The 19,841-nt window shown below is 38.7% G+C and overlaps 1 protein-coding gene across 1 annotated transcript in view; it reads left to right on the top strand.

Moving 5' to 3' along the window:
* Window positions 1-19,841, top strand: part of lrp1bb (low density lipoprotein receptor-related protein 1Bb) — a 234,865-nt gene that overhangs the window by 105,035 nt on the left and 109,989 nt on the right. The window contains exons 8-18 of the mRNA XM_027291061.1: window positions 4,443-4,665; window positions 6,313-6,505; window positions 6,646-6,789; window positions 8,364-8,600; window positions 9,213-9,393; window positions 12,838-13,057; window positions 14,352-14,541; window positions 15,801-15,923; window positions 16,254-16,397; window positions 17,429-17,554; window positions 18,374-18,487. Coding sequence (XP_027146862.1) covers window positions 4,443-4,665; window positions 6,313-6,505; window positions 6,646-6,789; window positions 8,364-8,600; window positions 9,213-9,393; window positions 12,838-13,057; window positions 14,352-14,541; window positions 15,801-15,923; window positions 16,254-16,397; window positions 17,429-17,554; window positions 18,374-18,487 — 1,895 coding nt within the window. The remainder of the gene's footprint in view (window positions 1-4,442; window positions 4,666-6,312; window positions 6,506-6,645; window positions 6,790-8,363; window positions 8,601-9,212; window positions 9,394-12,837; window positions 13,058-14,351; window positions 14,542-15,800; window positions 15,924-16,253; window positions 16,398-17,428; window positions 17,555-18,373; window positions 18,488-19,841) is intronic.

The raw sequence follows: 19,841 nt of genomic DNA on the forward strand, positions 1-19,841 counted from the left end.
TGTTGTATGTGTTACCATTATTCCCTGTCCCATGGAAATTAAGTTTTAATACTACTAATATGTTGGAAAAATATAATTACTGGATTACGTTATGTGACATCATTGTGTGGAGTAAATACACATTTTTTTACGTCAGTTGTTTTGCTGGTGTTTGGTCTTAGACCAAAGTACTGGACAAATTTGACCAGATGATGGAGCTAGATTAGAGATTGATAGAGGTTAAGTAATCTCCATTATTACAATTAATCATGTGGTAACCATGATTGTCTGTACTTGGTTTCATGGCAATTCAACTAATAGTTATTGAGCTATTTAACTAAATTTCAAAAATGTCAATGTCATGGTGAGGTCAGGGTAGAAAGCTCAAATGTGCTACTGCTGTGTTGACAAGTCATTGCCAACAAGTCATTGTCATTTCACCACCCACCATGCAATTTATCAGTGAACTGGAAAGTTTTTGAAATATAGCCTCACTATTCATTGTCTTTTCAGTTGCTGATCAATCTAGAAGCTGTATTATGATACAGAATGATCAGATTTCCAACATTTATAATGCAACCTGGAACACAGCAGTATGACATTTGAGCTTGCCACCCTGAGCGTGACGAGGACAAATTACCATTGTGTGAATATGCTGAATAGCAGAATCTTTACATTCATCTTTTGTATGGTTAATATAAAACCCTTTCTCATGCATATATTGCAAAACAGCAAAAGATAAACGCTACAAAGGAACACCATACAGCCTTCAAGCCACTGTCACTGTCAAAATAAGAGAAATAATCATTCAGGATCTTTACAGAATTATACTAGAAAACACTAATCGAAAGAAGGTGCATCTCAGTCTGAAAGCTACAAATCTGAATAAAGTAGCTGAACGAAATTAACTATTTCCTATTTCCTGTCACTGCTGTATAAAATCTACAGAAAGTAACTACTTAAAGAAAATATGAGTGTATGCATTTCATAAACTGTCAGTTGTAACAGTGTCTATTCAGCCTTTTGTTTGACAGTAAGACACATATTTTATTTACCAGTCTTGTGCAGTTTATTTTATCAGGGGTGCTCATTTCCAGAATCCAACATGGATCTCATTGTAGCTGCAGAATGTACAAGTACAGCATCAGCACCATCCTAATCCCAGAAAGCTATCATTTGTATGCCACATGGAGGTGCACCTGTTTGGGGAGCTGGGTTTCTTGCTGGCGCTGACAGTTTTTCATTGCAGGTCTAGGGTTCAAAGGGCAGCCCATCTCTCCCATGACTTGACTTGTGCAGATTAAGTTGGCTTCCCGTCGCTCTCTGGCTGTAGCTCGTTATCATTGGAGGCTGTTGGAGCTCCGTCCTCACAGAGCCACAGCAAGGCAGCATGACATACCTTCCATGTTAATTACCGTATGTGCAGACCTGAGCAGTTTTCAATACTTAAAGTGACAGTCCATGAGATATTTTCTTTTAGTTAGTTATTTCAGTTATTTGTCTGACGTTATTCAGAAAACATCTGTTTTCGCTGTATCAGTGCTAAATTTTACTAGCTTCCTGTATCTTCAATACCTCCTCTTGTTTTTTGAGGTACTAAACAGTTTGGCTCCTCTGTGCATCATTCATTGTCGATCATTTAATGTCTGCTCACATATCCTGAGTTCATCTGCAGCATGCTTTTCAAATTTCCCTAAAATACCACAAATTAAATGGGAAATGCTGATTTTATTGCTCTATGTACATCAGAGAGGCCAAAAAACATGATGCTGGCTTTTGGAAATCTTTAATATTTAAACATTCTACACCTCTTTTATGTATTGTTTTAATTTATTTGTTTTTTTGTTTGTTTGTTTGTTTTTGTTGTTGTTGTTGTTGTTGCCTTGGCTATTTTAATTCATCACCATTCAACCCTTCAATGAAATCACCCTTATGAATAGATAATCTCCATTACATTTCATCTGAATTTGTCATCATCATGTTTACACTGCTCCAATTATCAGTCAGTGTCAAGTGTTGTGAGACATCTAGTTTTGTGTCTTATTGCTTCCCAAAATGACTCAGTGTTTTTTGAACCAACACCCTTTTCATCAGGATGACATTGTCATCAACCTGGAATATAACTTACAAAAATCATTCACTGTATATGGTCATTTTCTGTTTTTAAGGGTTAGTTAGGTTTAGACTCAAATAACTTGGTTAAGGTTACAAACCTTGGTTGGAAAAGATTGTGTTACCATGCTGTGCTAAAACATCATCACACCTCTTCCTGTTCCTAAATTCCTAAATTCCTAAATTCCTATTCCATCAGCTTATCACATAATGTGCTAACTGCTGTGGGCATTAAGAGCATTACCTTAACTACTCTAATTAAGTATTTTCATATTGTGCTTTTTATCTAAGATAAATTATCCTTTTTATTTTGCTTTTAGCTGTTACTGGTTACTGTATATTGAGGTTGTTTAAAGTGTTGAGACATAACACTATCTGTAGCACTAAGAAGTAAATGCACAACTTATATTGAGGTGAAGCATACTTCCATCTCACTGCCTGTTAGCACTAATAGTTGTTTACATCAAGCGGAAACAGAGTAATAAGACTAAACTATTCAAGTGTTTATGGCATCTCATATAAAAAAGTGATATATTTGTATAATCACTAAGAAAAATAGATAAAGAGATACATAACTTCCTTCATCACTAAGAAAAATAGATAAAGAGATACATAACTTCCTTCATCATCCTTTGGCTGTTGTGCTAAGCAGGTAGCATATAGTTAAGGGGCTGATGGCAACAAATTAGTTGCAACCATTTTCTTCAGATTGTTACAGCAGACCTTTTTTCCTTTTTTTCATCAGAGCAATTTGAGAGATTATAATACCCCATAAATCTACACATAGCGGCTTAGTTGTAAACAAAAAGAATGCTGGGTGTCTGAGAGGTTTGTAGCTCACAACAGGTATAGAGCTACAATTGAGAGAGAAGAGCAGACAGGAGTTTTATGCTGCTGTTTTATAGCTTCTCTCGTTTCCTCTTGAGGAATAAGTGTAGGTTTGGAGCCTTTGTGACTGGATGTGTGGGCCTGGCTGTGGGTAGAGCTTTGCCGACATAGCCACTGTTCTAATATCAACACCTGATCAAAGAGTCTGACAGTGACATGGTTTTACATGCTTATTTATTATTATTATTGTTATTATTATTATTATAATTATTATTATTATTATTATTATTTATTTATTTTTTCTTTTATTAGATCAACTATTCTGCTCTAAAATTTTGATGTTCATTTGGAAAACATTTAATGTATGTCAATTCGACCTAGGGTCACCAAAATCAATCTTCGCCATTGTCTTCACTTCCCTTAATGTCGATGAAATTAAGATGCTATGTAGAATCAGTTACATTTGAATGTTACTAAGCCGCCCTAAGTCTCCTTGAGTTACTGTGACTATGCCAGCCAGTTCCCCTGGTATTATACAGCCCATTTGCAATTGCCACTCAAAAATCTTGGTAATTTTTTAAACAATGGGTTCTTGATTTCAGACACAAATAGAAGGGCCTAAAAGCAGGCCTTGATTTGTAGCCACCAAACAATTTTATTAGCTGAAATGATGAATGTCTCTTGGTGGTTTTATCAGCTGACAGGTTAATTAGCTTGCTAATTAGGGAGCATACCATGTTCTTAGAGTCATGTGTTCCCAAGCTCCATTGTTTCCTAGTTCAATATTCACACACTGACATTAACCGCCTATTGTTTTTGGGTGAAATCCTTCCCCTAGCCCAGGGAACATAGGTTCCTGTGTTAAGGGTAGCGTCCTGGGTTTTAAGCAAGGAATACATTAGATTCACATTTGTTTCAGTTTAAACCTTACAAGGTTTCAAGTTTCAAGGTTTTTGGTGAATACAGTGATTAGGTGATTAGGTACTATGTCAAGGACCTACAATAGTAGTATGGTAACACTTAAGACTGGCTCCCACTCAGTGAACATGTTGTAAATGGGACTTTAGTTCAAGTTAACACTAGGTTACTACATTAGGTTAGCTAGTTAATCAGGCATGCTAAAAACAATAAACACATTTAACTCAATTTAAATCATTTCTCACATCCTTTTGCCTTGGCTGAAGTAATATTCCGTGTTTATCTTGTTATGGTTGCTTAGCTACAGTATGATTGGACAACTGCTCTCTGGGGGAGGAGTTCAGTGACTAGGGTAAATACAGTATGTGCCATTCTTTTTAATTGAATGGCTTGAGGTATACAACAAACACCAAACAACCCAGAGTAGTTAATGCACAAATATGTACTGTAAGAAAAAGTCTATGAATATTTTGGTTGTGGTTCACTCACATGTAGAAAAAAATAGATCTTAGAAGTTCTGGAGCAAATAATGACTCTTTTCTTCCAACAAAGTAGACAGCATCCTTTGCAGAATTTAACTATTCAAACATTCCCACCCCATGCAGAATGCTCTTCTTCACTGACTATGGGAACATGGCCAAGGTGGAGCGCTGCAACATGGACGGCACGAACAGGACCCGGCTGGTGGATTATAAAATTGAGCAGCCCACTGCTGTAGCCTTGGACGTGGTCAAGAAGCTGGTGTACTGGGCAGACGCCTACCTGGATTACATCGATGTGGTGGATTACAATGGCAGGAACAGGCACACCATTATCCATGGGAGCCAAGTGAGTGTTACATTTCACTGTAAGTGCTGCTTTTTGTCTTCCGTGGGCTCCACATCATAAGGAGCCATTGTGGACGAACATCAGTGGGAATCTGAACAAACAACTGGCTCCTCTTATCAGCACTTCATTTGAGAGACTCCAAATTGTTACACAAGAGGGGATTTCTTGGTTAATTTTCTAATTTAGGGCACCATGCTTTATCACTGCAAGACAGGTGGTATATTCACTGCTTGTTGTTGTCTAATTCACTATTCATTGTGATATAAAAAGGTCTTTTGAATGGATGCTTTATTAAATTGTAGGGAATTCATGCATATGTGGAGCTTCAGGTCTTCCAATGAGTGTATCAATAGTCTCTCTTCTGTAGTGCACTTTTGAGGTTTCTCATCACAGATTATACAAACTATTCATTAAAAGACCCTTTTAGGCAACTTGGACTTGATATTCACCCTTTTTGAGGAGAGAAAAGCGTACATTTCAAGCACCTTATTGTGTATGCAGGTGTTCTTTGCATGATATTGCCTCCTCCATTAGTCTGTGGCCTTGTTAGACAGAGGATCATCATTTCATCTACATGACAAATGCCATGCAGCTCATTTCCACATGCTTACCATAAACTGTACTCTTTGCTCTTTTTGGTCACATTTACTAACAGTTTTACTCACAGCATTGCTATGCAGTTTTATTCATTTAATCATACTTGATCTGAAATCTATGTATTTCAGTGATTTGTTTTCTCAATTTTCACTAAAAAACTGTATTTAAAAGAATAACCTGCATGTATATTTACTATTAAAATAAGGATAAAAAGGTGATTATGATTGGCTGGAGGGCTGTGGCCTGTATGTAACAGGACTTTAATATAGTATTGCTTGTAATGCTCGTAATGCTCAGAAACAGATTTGCACTAGATGGCCTTTACTTTTCAATCATGGCTACACACTGCTGAGCACAGTATTGCAGAAAAGCAAGAATTCATTCATTTCAGCTTAATTAAACTTTTCATCTGTTAATTACCAAAACCCTGCTCTTCTATTTTCCCTCTGATGAGGTCGTTCCTGTCTGGTTGATTCTGTCATCATATTCAATCCAGCAAGTACCAAATAGCATGCATTACATATGCTGTAGATAAAGATGCAAGTACAGCCTATGCACGCCCTTTTAAGTAGAATGTGTGAGATTCCTTTGAAAGTTCCCAACAACAGAGGAGTGCCGAGGCCAAATTCCACAGAGAGAGACGGTTGAGTGGTTTGTTTGTTATTTATTTATTTATTTATTTATTCTGACGCATGTTTCTTGGTGCCCCTGATGTTAAATTGTGACCCAGCGAGCTCAGGTGTACTTCCTGTGAACACAGCTCATCCAGCCATGTCGCTTTGTGTGGGTGTCAGCCTGCTAAATGTAGCATGGAGGCTGTGGTGTTAGGACCGGTTGTCTCCCTGTGGAGTCCAGCTTTTGTGGGTTGCCAAATGCACAGCCCTACCACCTTCTCCCACCCCCCTCATGCTTGCTGCATGATTAAAGATAAAAGTCCTCTCATTAATTTATTTTTGTTATTGTTTTCTTTGTGTCCCTCATGTGGTTTCACATATTTTTGGCTTCAGGGATGATATATAAATATATAATAAACACCTTCTTGTTTTTCAGGTGTCGTACATTTATGCATTGGCTGTGTTTGAGGACTACCTCTATGCTACCCACTCTGACCCTTCCAAAGGGAGTTCCTCTGTGGAGGTGCTGCAGATCCACAGGTTCAACATCACAGCAGAAAGCAGAACACTAGCCAGGCTGGGGAATACGCAAAGACTCCGTGTTTACCACAAACTCACTCAACCAAAAGGTGAAAGACATTTTCTACATAGATTAACATGTGCACACATGTGTCATAATCGTTCCCATCTTGTGACTCATAAGGTGAAATCCCTCTACAAATAGAGGATGCTTCATTGGTTTATTTGTTCTTTCTGATTTTGTCCACAGTCAGAAGTCATGCATGTGAAATGGTTTCTTATGGAAAGCCTGGTGGATGTTCCCATATCTGCCTTCTGAGTGGCAGCTACAAGTCTAGAACCTGCCGCTGTCGTACTGGCTACAGCCTGGGCTCTGATGGACAGTCCTGTAAAAGTCAGTACATATTTTGCATTTACTGCAAACATTTGCATCATTGTGTGTTTTAATGCATAGTTCACATTTAAAGAATTGTTATTGGCACTGTTTCCTGTTCTTAAAAAGAAACTTTGGTATTTTTTAAACCCATTTTCCCATGTTGTTGTGTCTATGTGACTAATGGGGACAACAATTTTTGAAATTGGTTCAGTATTGAGTGAGAGCGCTGCAGCCACAGCCATGAAACAGGTTGCAATGTGTAATCCTTTGGGGCAATTGCACACTGCCAGTGTACGTGTACTAAAAGTGGTTTGTTTTTGCCACTGGCACGCTGTCATTCTAAGGGTCTGACAACATTATGGAAAGAACCCTACAGAGATTTGTTTAACCAGAACCGGCTGTTATGTCTCTCTCTTTAAAGCCAGAAATACAAAAACATGGGAATATAGAGTCCAGTAAAAAGAACAAGAATCCTGACTAATGTCTGAAAAGGACATTTTGCATCAGTGCTCTTGTTGGTATTGATATGTGCCTGTAAAGGTCATGTGTCACACTACAGCCAAGAACGTGCAACACATGCCTCAGCCGCTGAGTGACAGTGATAAAGATGAGCGCTGGTGGACACAGACCCATTTGAAAGTGACGTTCCGCTATCGACCTGTCGTGAGCCTGATTGATTATTGCCATAATGAGATTTTAAGTTTGTCTGCATTTGTTAGCGGGTCTGACCAATTGCTGGACATTGTGTAGTTGACAATAAAAGCAGAAGATCAAATTGATGACACAATCTAAAGGCCCACCACTTTTCGATCGGGGTAACGAAGCATTGGGAGGCTTGGCATGACACATTTGATTTATTCCCCCCTCATAGATGTTCTGATGACACCAGCTATCTTTCTCTTGCTCTCGCTTTCCTTCTCCCTAAGCATAATGAGATTCAGTGCTAAATGGTAGTGCTTCTTCATACAGCAGTCACCGTGGGGTTTGATATCTGGGTCTCTTGCAATGCTTAATTGTCTCCTGGGTAGTTGGTCTCTCCCTCACAAAATGATAAATTGAAGTGAGGCATGTGTGGTCCTCACCCCCAGCATCCCAGTCTCTTGGGTAGGGGCTGAGAGCGAAGAGAGGTCTGCTTCTCTTACTGGAAGCCCTCCTTCATTTCTCTGCTTGCATCTCAAGAGGATCCCAAAGGGTTCGAGAACATACAGCCCCCTGAGCGGCTGGTGGGCCACTGAGGAGTTGCCTCAGCTTCCTAGGTTTTCTGTTTGCCTTTCTACTCAGACACCATGTTATTTTAGATCAGAAGCAGTGTTCACAGCCAAGGTAAGTATTGCCATTGTCTGTTTGCTCAAGCATTTTCCTTCTCCTACTGTCAAGGCAGCTTTGTAGCAAGAGTGTGATTGAAGGCGGATAGTATAGTCATTGGCACTGATTACTGGCTCCATTAAGGTGAATGGATGGCCCTGGCTCTGGCTCACATATAAGAACAATGTGGCCGGTAAGAGGGTTTAATGCTGGGATCAGCACTGATGAATTAGACCAATTAATTGACAATAACAGTAAAAAAAGGTCTGTGCTTTCTTGCCTTGTAGAGCCAAAAAACGATCTTTTCCTGTTCTACGGGAAGGGGCGTCCTGGGGTCATCCGGGGTTTAGATATGAATATCAAGTCCAGCGATGAGCACATGGAGCCAGTCGAGGATCTGGTCAACCCTCGAGCCATCGACTACTATGCAGAACTGGGAAACATCTACTTTGCTGACACCACCAGTTTCCTTATCGGGCGGCAAAAAATAGATGGAAACAACCGAGAGACAATACTCAAAGATGGTAGGTCTAAATGCGTTTTATTTTATTCTGACTGCACCATCCCTAGAATAAATTAAGATGACTGTATGCAATATTTTATATTAGCAATTCCTTTATGTACTCAAAACACTCTTAATCTGAAAAAATAAAGTTTTTACTGAGTAGTTACTAGTTACTAGTCTGGCAAACGTCTCTATAGACAGACAATTCTCAGTTCTTTATTATAATACAAACAGCATTTCACCATTAATGAAGAACCATACACATCAATGTTAAAAAAATAATTCACTGTCACTCAGAGACGACATAATTTCTTGCCAAACAAGGTCTTATAGCTCGACTGATTAAATATACACAACAGCAAAGGAAAGTACTCCATATTTGAAAACCAGTTTTCTTGATGACTGCATTCATAAACATTGCTTTTAGTGGCTCCATGAGGATCATCTGCAGCTTTATCAGGATGTTATCTTCACGATACTCTTATTTTATATACAGTATATGCAGACATTTCTGTTTGTACAACCATTTAAAGTGACAGTACCGCATAAAGGCTTGATTTTAAAATCTGATTTTTTTGTTATGATGTACCTGGTGATTCTCTTCAATTCTGTGCCATTGCTTCTGTTGTAGAACTTGACAATGTTGAAGGAATCTCAGTGGACTGGATTGGGAAAAATTTGTATTGGACCAACGACGGCTACAGGAAGACAATTAGCGTAGCCAGACTGGAGAGAGCCTCCCAGACCCGGAAGACTCTGTTGGAAGGGAATATGTCACACCCCAGGGCCATTGTGGTGGACCCTCTTAACAGGTCAGAAAAAGGAAAAAAAAAAATGCATTGTGAATTGTGTTTTATGATAGAGACACTCTAAAAATCCTTTAGCCGGTAGCTGTTTCAGTTAAAGAAGTTAAAAGTAGAGCTAAAGGTACTTTTATGTAAACTGCACTAGCTATAGGCAGGCTGTAAAGCAAACAAAAATAAAATAAAATAAAATAATATCCTTTCTTTTTATTAGAATATTTACCAGGGTAATTTCTGCCCACCCTGACAGAAAAAAGACAAACAATTATCTTCCCACTCACATCTCCAAAGGGGTTTGAAGATTTTTCCAAATTAACGTTGGCTGCCTGCTTATATGATCTCACTTTAGCTCACCAGCTTGTCGCATAGAAGGTCAAGTCATGTCAGGTCCTGCATCTACTTACACCCTGGTTAAGTTTAAATGATTAATGATATTACATATGCTGCATTTATTTATTTCCCCAACCATGTTGTGCCCCCGCCGTACTCTAGTGACAGTAGATGCTGTAAAACATATGCTCTGGCAATTTTTTGCATCTTCTTTTTCCCAGTTTGATGCACAACTGATGTTGTCCATGAAAATGTAAGAGAAAAGAAAATCTAAATGAGAATACTTCTGTGTAGTGTAAGTGTACCATAAGATGAGTCATGGTATCCAGATTTCTTAAAACATCTGACAGATGGCAAACGTGTTAGTCTGCCTTGTTATAAATATATAAACCATGTGGTGTATACTTTAAGTTAACTAAGACCACTGTGCCTTTTGTACCTTTTGTAGATGTCACTTTGCTTCAAATGTTGATCTTAAAGATAATCTGTTTCAGCAGGCATCTGCTTTGACTGATCACATCATGCTTCCTTAAAAGAAAACGTGGAAGGCCATAGTCTGCTGCCCCACAAGTAAACCAGCATGTTTAAATTGCGAGAACATCTGTTTTGATGAGTGCAGGGTCTTTTTTTTCTTCTTTTTTTTTAAAGAAAGAAGCCACATCTTCCAGTTGTTTCTCTGTTTTCCTTAAACATCATCTTCTTTGCATTCCTGTATGAAATTATATATGAATGAGATGGTATTTAGAGGAGTTTCTGCAAATTCATTGAGTGTCTTGAGGATCATAAGGCTTAACACTTTAAGGCTTAAATCGTATTAACACACACCAAATCCATAGCATTCAGAGATTAGTTTTCAAGCCTGAAGAGGGTTGTTCATTTTGGCATACACAGCTGTTTCACTGTTTCACCAATCCAAAACTTTTTCATACTTGGTTTTGATTTTTTTCCCCTTCCTCCTGTCTCAATCAATCAATAGCTGAATATATAGGTCTGGAATTACAATTAAGTCTACATTTTGCCTTTATTTTTGTTTTGTTCTTGACCTATCTTGACAGTGACACTAATTCACACTGTCTCTGTTGAGAAAGCAGCCTTGAACCTTAGAAGCCAATGAAGAAATACCATGTGGACCTTTGTTCAGAATTTCAGCCTTGACAAACAGCAGCTCTTAGTGTGGGGAGTATGATGTCACTTTTTTGTATAAGGACTAATAACTTTTACTCCTACCCTCCCACTGATAGCACAAATGATTTAAAAAAATAGTTTTAGGCCTCTAAGGGAGCAGTCAGCCTAGCCTGACAATCCTTTGATCTCTATCTGCTCTGCTGGAAGGGTCTCTCCAGGTAAAGTGGATGCACCTCTCCAAGTGATTTCTTGACTGCATCCTTGCTTCCTTATTTCCTGCACTAGTCTGTGTTGACATGATAAGGACTACTAGTGTCAACTTAACAGTGTCATACTTCTCTATCTGTACTAGGACTCTCATGCGCATATTGACCTAAAAAAATCAACACATAACATTTGACTTAAGTGGAGCTTTAGTCAAGTCTGAATGCCTGGACAAATGTGTGTGTATCATTGTCACAATAATGTTGTTGGCATGGACAGCTTTGTAGTAGCTTGTAATCGTGGGATTTTAAATGCCATTGCAATTCATTGTTCCTTTGTATTCCCATTTTCCTTTGAAGGTGGAATGACGCATTACTGAAAAATTAAACTGCAACTTAAATAATTGTTTTCATTTTCTACCGATTATTTTTCTACCACTCATTTTAGTCAGTGCATTGATAATAGTTTGGTACCTAATCACACAAAGCTGGAATTGAAGGTGACATCTTTAAATGTCTTATCTGGTCCAAACAACACTCTAAAACCCAAGGAGATTCAGATTACCATCACAGAAAGAGCAAGAAAACCACTTTTCACATTTCTAAAGCTGCACTTTACTTTTACTAAAATTATTGCCAAATAATTGTATTTATTATATGGATCTATTGAACATATATATATTTTTTTATTATCAATGCATGAATCAATATTTTCCATCAAATTATAGATTTTTTTAGTAAATAGTGGCGTATTTGTTTCTTAATAATACATTGTAACTGCAGAGAGTCTACCAGTCCATGCGCTTTCTATTTTGTATTTTGTGTGCATTTAGGCATACATATGTGTGTGTGTGCGCATGTGACTGATTGCTGAATAAGTCATGAAGTCGTAAAGATGACTTCAACACAGAAGCAGTTTTCATTCACCTCCATATCCCATTCTATTTTATCTTCCCTTAGCCAGCGCTCTATCATTGATGAGAAACAGGGGGCCACATGGCTCAGTCAGCAACACTCAAACAGAGCAAATCCCGTGAGCATGGTTACTAGAGAACAGATCACGTCAAATCGTTGACCCAATCACGTTTCAAATACCACAGGTCCACTGAGACTTGCAGTCTCGACAATACACAAGACACACTGAAAACTTTGTTTTTTTGTTGTTTTTTTTTACTTGGTGGGGAATATGAGACTTCTAACTTTGCCTTGATGTGCAGTCAAGCGGCACTTTAACTTGATAAGCCTGAATAATTTCTTAGGTTACGATGCACTCTCTTTTGATTGCCAGGGATGTTTGATTATTTGGTTTTACATATGGGAAATCTGTAATCGAGTTTATTTCCATTTCAGTCAGGAACACACTTGGCATCACGATGTGAAAACCATTTTTCTTGGTTCCCTACTGTTGGTTATATGGTTGCATTTGGCAGCAAAGGTTGTGTTCTCTGTATGAATCAAAGCAGCATGTGAAAGATTCAGTAGGGAGCACTGTCATGTCTTCCCATGGGTGAACAGAACAGAACCCACAAGACAAATTTCACTGTAATGTGGAATAGATCATTTTGAGAGAAGCCTGCAGAAACATGCTGTCACATGGTATTGATTGAAAAGAAATCAAAGCAGGAGGAGGGTGATGAAGGCAGCAACAAGCACAGCCATCCAATGTCAGTGTCAAGAATAATGGCAGACAGCTGTGATCAGTGTTAGTTGATTTGCATGAGTTGATGCTGCCTGAACTAAAGTGATGCCTCATTATGTTGGTTTATTGGTGCAATGTGTGTGTTTATCTCCATAGCTGGATGTACTGGACAGATTGGGAAGAGGATGAAGTCAATGACAGCATTGGGCGGATAGAAAAAGCCTGGATGGATGGATCCAATCGTCGCATTTTTGTGACCTCCAACATGCTGTGGCCCAACGGTCTAACACTGGACCACAGCACAAGTACCATGTACTGGTGTGATGCCTACTACGATCACATCGAGAGGATTCATCTCAATGGGACTGGACGAATGGTAAGTGTGAATATATGCACAGAATGATTAAATGATATACACGTAAATCATTTTATCTGTGATTTAGACCTGAGGGTTAATAACCTTGTTAGATGGTGGAATTCAAGACCCTAACCAAATGAGCAATCTGGACTGAACACATTTTATTTTTCTCAATTTATTTGTGGTATTTTCTTTGTGTCAATGCAACACAGAAAACATAATAAAATGCAATTATTGTAAATCTTTTTTAAAGTTTTTGATTCAGATTAATTTTTTTTGTTAATCAAGGTATGATTAAATCATGGTTTTAGTTATTTGCAATGTTAAAGGACTACTGTATCTGTACTGTATTTAGTGGAATCTAAACAAAAAATGTGTTTGGTTTGTCCATTCTGGGCTACTGTAGAAATATGGTGGTGCAACATGGCACCATGTAAGAGGATTGTCTGCCTCTGTAGATATTTAAATGAAAACATAACCGATCTTATTTGCAGGTGATTATACAATAATGAAAACATAGTTGTGCATATTATGTTTGATTTCTGCCACATTCTGCAAATTGGGCCCTCTAAATTTTACACACTTAACCCTTATATTAGGTTTAGGTTCTGGAACAAACACTGCACCTCTAACCCATCACACTTCTGCACAAAAAGAACTGAAGCATACACTCCCTCGTTGACTCATTCTTTACCCTTCATCCTCCCACAATTCATCCTTCAACCCCCCTCCTTTACCCCCACGACAGTACATCATCTCGGCACACCTTCATACATAATATCCAATAAACCATTCTATATCCGTATCCTTGTAGGCGTGGTCTTTTTTAGTAAATTTGATAATAAACCAGTGCACCTTAGATCAATATTACACGATCATTTCAGTGTTTAAAACTGATTTCTATATAACAGCAATAATACAGTGTTAATCGGCAAAGCAGTGAAATGATTGAAAACTGCTCCTCTTCCCTCAACAAATGCCAACAAGACAGCTCTTCATCCCCAACTGCTCCTGTCGACTATAGTTGTACTGGCATAATTAAGATAATGAATTATTTGCAGATGCTATTAAATCAATGCCAAGATTCAGGCAAACATTATTATAAGCAGACAGCACTGTGTGAATAAATTTGTGCAAAGAAATTGAATCACATTCATCATATACTGTGATCAAATAATTTCTAATCCCATATTCAAACAGCTAGAGCCCTGTTTGAGATGATTGATTTTTTTCTTTTCTTTTGTTGCTGATAGTGTCTTTCCGTAACTCTCCTAATCTTTTGATTACACTGTTTGGTTGCTTCATGTTGCAGGTGGTGTACAATGGAAAAGAGCTGAACCATCCATTCGGAATCTCTCATTATCGTAATTTCATCTTTTGGACCGAGTACATGAATGCTTCGGTCTTCCAGCTGGACTTGTCCACCGGTGATGTCACTCTGCTGCGCAGCGAGAGACCACCGCTGTTTGGCCTACGTGTCTACGATGCACAGAGTCAGCAAGGTTGGCTGCTTTTCCCCCATGTGCCTCTCATCCAGAGCCACTGAACCATAGCTTCCCTAACAGACAGAGTGGCTGATTTGCGCCAAAAATTTAACCTCTCTGTGCTGTGTGTCCAGGCATTTGAAATTCCCTAAACATATTTCTTTAATGGAGAGCCATTAATATAACATATACACCAGAGATTTCAAATATACACTTATTGGTGTCAGATTTCATAGTGTAAACCAGTGCACCGACAGCGACTTTAAAATGACTTGGGGCTCCTCACTCGATGAAGTTAAATAAGGTGACCAAGGTTGGGAGGGGTTTGCTCAATTCTGTAACAAATGATGATGGATTCATGCTGTTAGAATGCTGAAAAGAGCAGATAGGAGAGGAGTCAGATAAAGCTGACAGTGGAGATCTGCAGTGGCCTTCCCAGCAGGTGTTTTGTTTTTGTTATCCCATAATAGACATGTAAAAACAGTGCTCAGACACCCACAGCGCAATCAGGGGATGCTTGATGCAATTCTCTAAATGTAAAGAAATATAATTGTACACAGTGTAGTGATGTGGTTTTAGATGAATGACATGAGTTTCTTTCATTCTTAAGACAATGATTTTTTTTTTATATAAACAACTTTAAACCTATGGATTTCAGTATCATGCCAAGCATATGATGCAGATGAATGGTTGGTTATTGCATGAACAGCCCAGTTCCCACCATACAGAGAATTTTCACTGGACATTTCTCCATTGTTCATGTCACTGAATAGATTAATTGGCTGTCCAGTCCTCTGAGCATTACTGATTGGCTCTTACAAAACCAAAAGCTTTATCTCATTGGTTCAGGCACTGCCTTTGGGCTCTGTGTTAAATGAAAGTGACAAAGGTGTCTTATGCCTTAACTCTGTATGCGACACTTTTTTTTTCCCTTTGGAGAATGCCGGCTTTGTCCAGAAAGACAAATTATTCCCCCAAGAAGGATAAAAATGTCAAATGTCTCTCACCCACACTGTTACCAATAATCCACCTGACATGTGGTTATAGATCACATGGCATACAGCTGGCATGTCTCTCCAAGAAAGAGGATGAGTTTCATATCAATGAAATAATTTATTTTTGCAGAGTTTTTTGCAAGTGACCTCTGAACCTCTGCTGTTCATTGTGCAATGGAAAATAGACAAAACAACAACAGAAAACCCACAACCCTAAAGAAGGTATTTAGAAAATGTATCTTTAAATGAGCAAGACACCTTATTTGGGATCTGTTTCTCCAGGTGACAATGCATGCAGTGTGAATTATGGGGGATGCAGTACCCTCTGCCTTGCCATCCCAGGAGGCAGAGTGTGTGCCTGCGCTGACAACCAGGTTCTGGAGAAGAACAATGTCACCTGTGCAGGTAGGAGGACATAATGAATCAGACATGGTGAGAGGCCTAAGATCATCCTGTCCCAGTATACTATAATCCTGACTTCATCCTATGGGACAGAGATCAAATAATAACCTTATCTATTCATATGCAAATTTGCTAATAAACAAATAAATACAGGTGGGAAATAATCCTAGTGGGTTTCCAGAAAGATGAATCAAATCCCAGTAGTTACACTTAGGGTCATGATACATTATTAACATGATTTTTGTGCCATTATACCTATGCCAATAATTTCCCCTAAACTCATATTTCATAGGAAGTCTCTTGTTAATTTTGCCTCAACCCTGTTTCTCCCAGAAGCCTCCAGCAGTGGTTTGGAGCCACAGCGATGTAAAAGTGATGAGTTCCAGTGCCATAATCATCATTGCATACGGGCTTTGTGGAAGTGTGATGGAGATGATGACTGTCTGGATGGAAGTGATGAGGAGAGTCACAGCTGTTGTGAGGATCTTAAAATAAGTCTGCACTGCAGACCAACACACCACATGCAAACACACAGATGTATGCGGACACTGCACATGTTGATACACTTACATGCACAACCATGCACCAAGCAAGAAAATAGCTTTTTAAGGCTGATTCTCTCTTGCTGTCAACTTCTATGTTCCTAAATGTCACTGACGGGATAAGTAGGGGTGAAAAGTATTCCTCCTCCACACGGCTGTCTCCACTTTTTCGCTCTTGCTGAAGTGGTTTTGCTCTTTACAAACCAGGCAGATAAACACCATGTTAGACTCTTGATCCTGGTTAATTTTTTTATTTATGTTTTTTTTTTTTTCTGAAGGCAAAGCACCATAATCTAATCCTGTACCAGAATAATCATCTTTAAAAAAAATCAATTATCTGCTCTCCTAGGATATCATATACTAACAATCTACTTACTTGGTTTGTTTTGGTCGGTATGGCATATGCCAGACATTTGGACTTGAAAATAGAATGTGGATGTCAGCTGTATAAAGATAATGTTATGTTTTAAAAAGAAAATATTGAGCTTGGTTGGTAGTTATTATGTGAAAGTGGCTTTATATAGAAGAAAAGCACTAAAACCACAACAAATATACTTAAGACCACTGTAAAAATGTTATTGAGATCCCATTACTCTCTATTAAAGGACAAACCACCAAGGAGAAACCTGAATGAGACTTGTCTAAAGACATCGTTGCATTTTATGGCTTTCTGCTCTGTGCAAGATTACTTCAGCTGTGGTCTCTGAGAAGCCGTGAATATATGTTTTTGAACATGAACATGGAACTTTTTCCCCCCATAGGACTGATAACAAATAAAACTTTAATTAATTAGTACATTGCAGCTACCTTGGCTATGGCTATAGAAACCGAGAACAGTGTTTTATACATTAGGTAAAGGTTTTTTAAAAAGTATTTTTTTCATTTTGTTCATTATTTTTATTTATTTAATAAACACCTGAGCAATGCCATTATCTGATGTTTTTCCACTGTTTGAACTCTTTGCAGACAATCACACGTGTCCCGTCGATCATTTCAAATGTAGCAGTAATCGCTGCATTCCCAAACGATGGCTTTGCGATGGAACAAATGACTGCGGTAACAATGAGGATGAGGCCAACACTACATGCTCAGGTATGTACAGCACCACATTGTTATCATTGGCTCTCTTTGCACACTGATTGCTCTGTTAAACTTAGGTTAGACCCAAAACAGACATTAGTTAGTCTATGAATGAATACAAGTATACTTTTGTGAAATAGAAACATAATGTGGTTTTAGGATTATGCACTTGATTTAGTTTCAATTTTCAATCACGCGTATGTAAGAGTTGTAGACCAAACAGCTCTCTCATCTATGCAGTAAGACATAAAACATTTTCTCTAAAATATTTTGATACAATTCTCTCACATCAGATGTTCTTTACTCATCAAGGCAGTCATCTCCATTATCCCTTGCGGCTTTCAAGTAGTTTTAGTACAGTGCAATCAATCTCATTGTGTGAGAGCACTCTCCAGTATCAAAGAGCTGTAGCACCTATGAGAGGCAACTGCATGTCAGGGACACTTAGTATATCACGTTGCCTCCCATGTCTTCAGTGGTGTCTCTCAGGATCCTTTGAGGATCAATCAATGAGCATTAGTCAGAGGATGATGAATGTTCCCTCATCGTCAGATTGACATGCATATCCCACATCAGCAAGAAATCACTTGTGTGTTGTCCATGCGTGTTCACCACGGCCTTGCAGTTTGTAACTGACGGCACATCAAGCAGCAGCCTTCCTATGGCCTTCAAACCTTCTGTGCTTTACTGTGTGATTGAGTGATACAAAAGTTTGCACTGGTTGGACATTGACATCCTGGTGATGTAGTGATCATTAGAGTTGTTTTGCACGTCCTGCATTGACTTATGCATGTGTGATTGAATTAAGTGGCTTCTTTTTTTCTTTCTCAGCCCAGCCCTGTCAGACCGACCAGTTCTCCTGCCAGAACGGACGATGTATACCTCGAGCGTGGAGCTGCGACCGGGAGGATGACTGTGGGGATATGTCGGATGAAATATCATGCAGTGAGTCACTATTTACCACGTCATTCAAGTGTCACTCTACGTGGATTCAACTGCTGCCGCTATTTGCATTGCTCTGTTTGGTCAAGATGTAAAATGGGTCAGCTCAGTGAATGAATCGAATACTAATAAGGGCATTTAGGGCAATCTCTATTTGTTTATTCCTCACAGTTAGTAATGTTATGCATAACAGGATATATTTAAAGCAACAATGAATATGTTGTCCTTTGTCTTCTAAAATATCTATGAGTAGTGTAAGGGTTGTCAATTTACAAGATTGACTCAATGGTTACGTCATCAGTTGTGACATTTCAAAATGCACCTTCTTTTTTGCACTCGGAACTCTCTAAATGCGATGTGTTATAATGTATCTGGTTGACTCTGCCAGAAACATCAACATTTTTGCACTTCCCAGTAATGTAGGTAATGACTTCAGGTTTTACTTCTAATAGCTAGACAGACGATGCTGTGCTGAGCAGTACTCACAGTGAATAATTTGATAAGAGCATTGTAATAAAATGATTTTTTTTTTTCAAATGTTTTTAAAAGAACCCCAGCTTAAAATGCAATACAGACAAAGCTGATGGAAATAACTGGATCTCTGGATATTGGAGAGAGCCTAATCAAACTGCCTGCCTGAAAAATTGTGGAGAGGCTGTGTGTGTGTGTTGATAAAGTGAAAACTGTCCCACTCTCAGACAACACTGTGAAAGACAGAGTTGTAAAATGGCTGCGGATTGCCAAAACCAGCTGCACTAACTTTGCCATTCAGCTGGACGAATGACAACAGTGTCATACGGTCCGTCCTCATTGTTTATGTGCAGTATATTGATGCGAGGACTTGAAACAAGACATTTTTACGTCTACAATCTAGCAACAACACAACTGGGCCAGGATACTGTATATTTATGGCTTTGGACTCATATCTCTCATCCAACAATCCAGCCTATGAAAACCTGACTGCATGTTGCACTGACGGGGCCGAGGCAATGATGGGCAAAAACAAGGGGTTTAACAGCCACTTTAAGGAAAAAGACCCGGGTGCGTGATTTCCCACTGCATGCTACATCGGCAAGCACGGAAGGTAAAAACTTTCAGAAGACCTTAGTAACACCTGTCAACTGTTGTTAATGTTGTTAACTTTATTAAAGCTCGCCCATCAAACAAGAGACTTTTGCCCAGCTGTGCGAGGATGTGGTGACGTGTATAGCTGTGTCCGAACCTGTGTTGGCATGATGTGCTGTGAATTATATATATATATAATATATATATATATATATATATATATATATATATATATATACATAGAGAGAGAGAGAAGAGAGAGAGCTGTTATATAGGCCCCAGGGTAGGTCAG

This window comes from Larimichthys crocea, chromosome XVIII, assembly GCF_000972845.2.
Source record: "Larimichthys crocea isolate SSNF chromosome XVIII, L_crocea_2.0, whole genome shotgun sequence".
Lineage (NCBI taxonomy): Eukaryota > Metazoa > Chordata > Actinopteri > Sciaenidae > Larimichthys > Larimichthys crocea.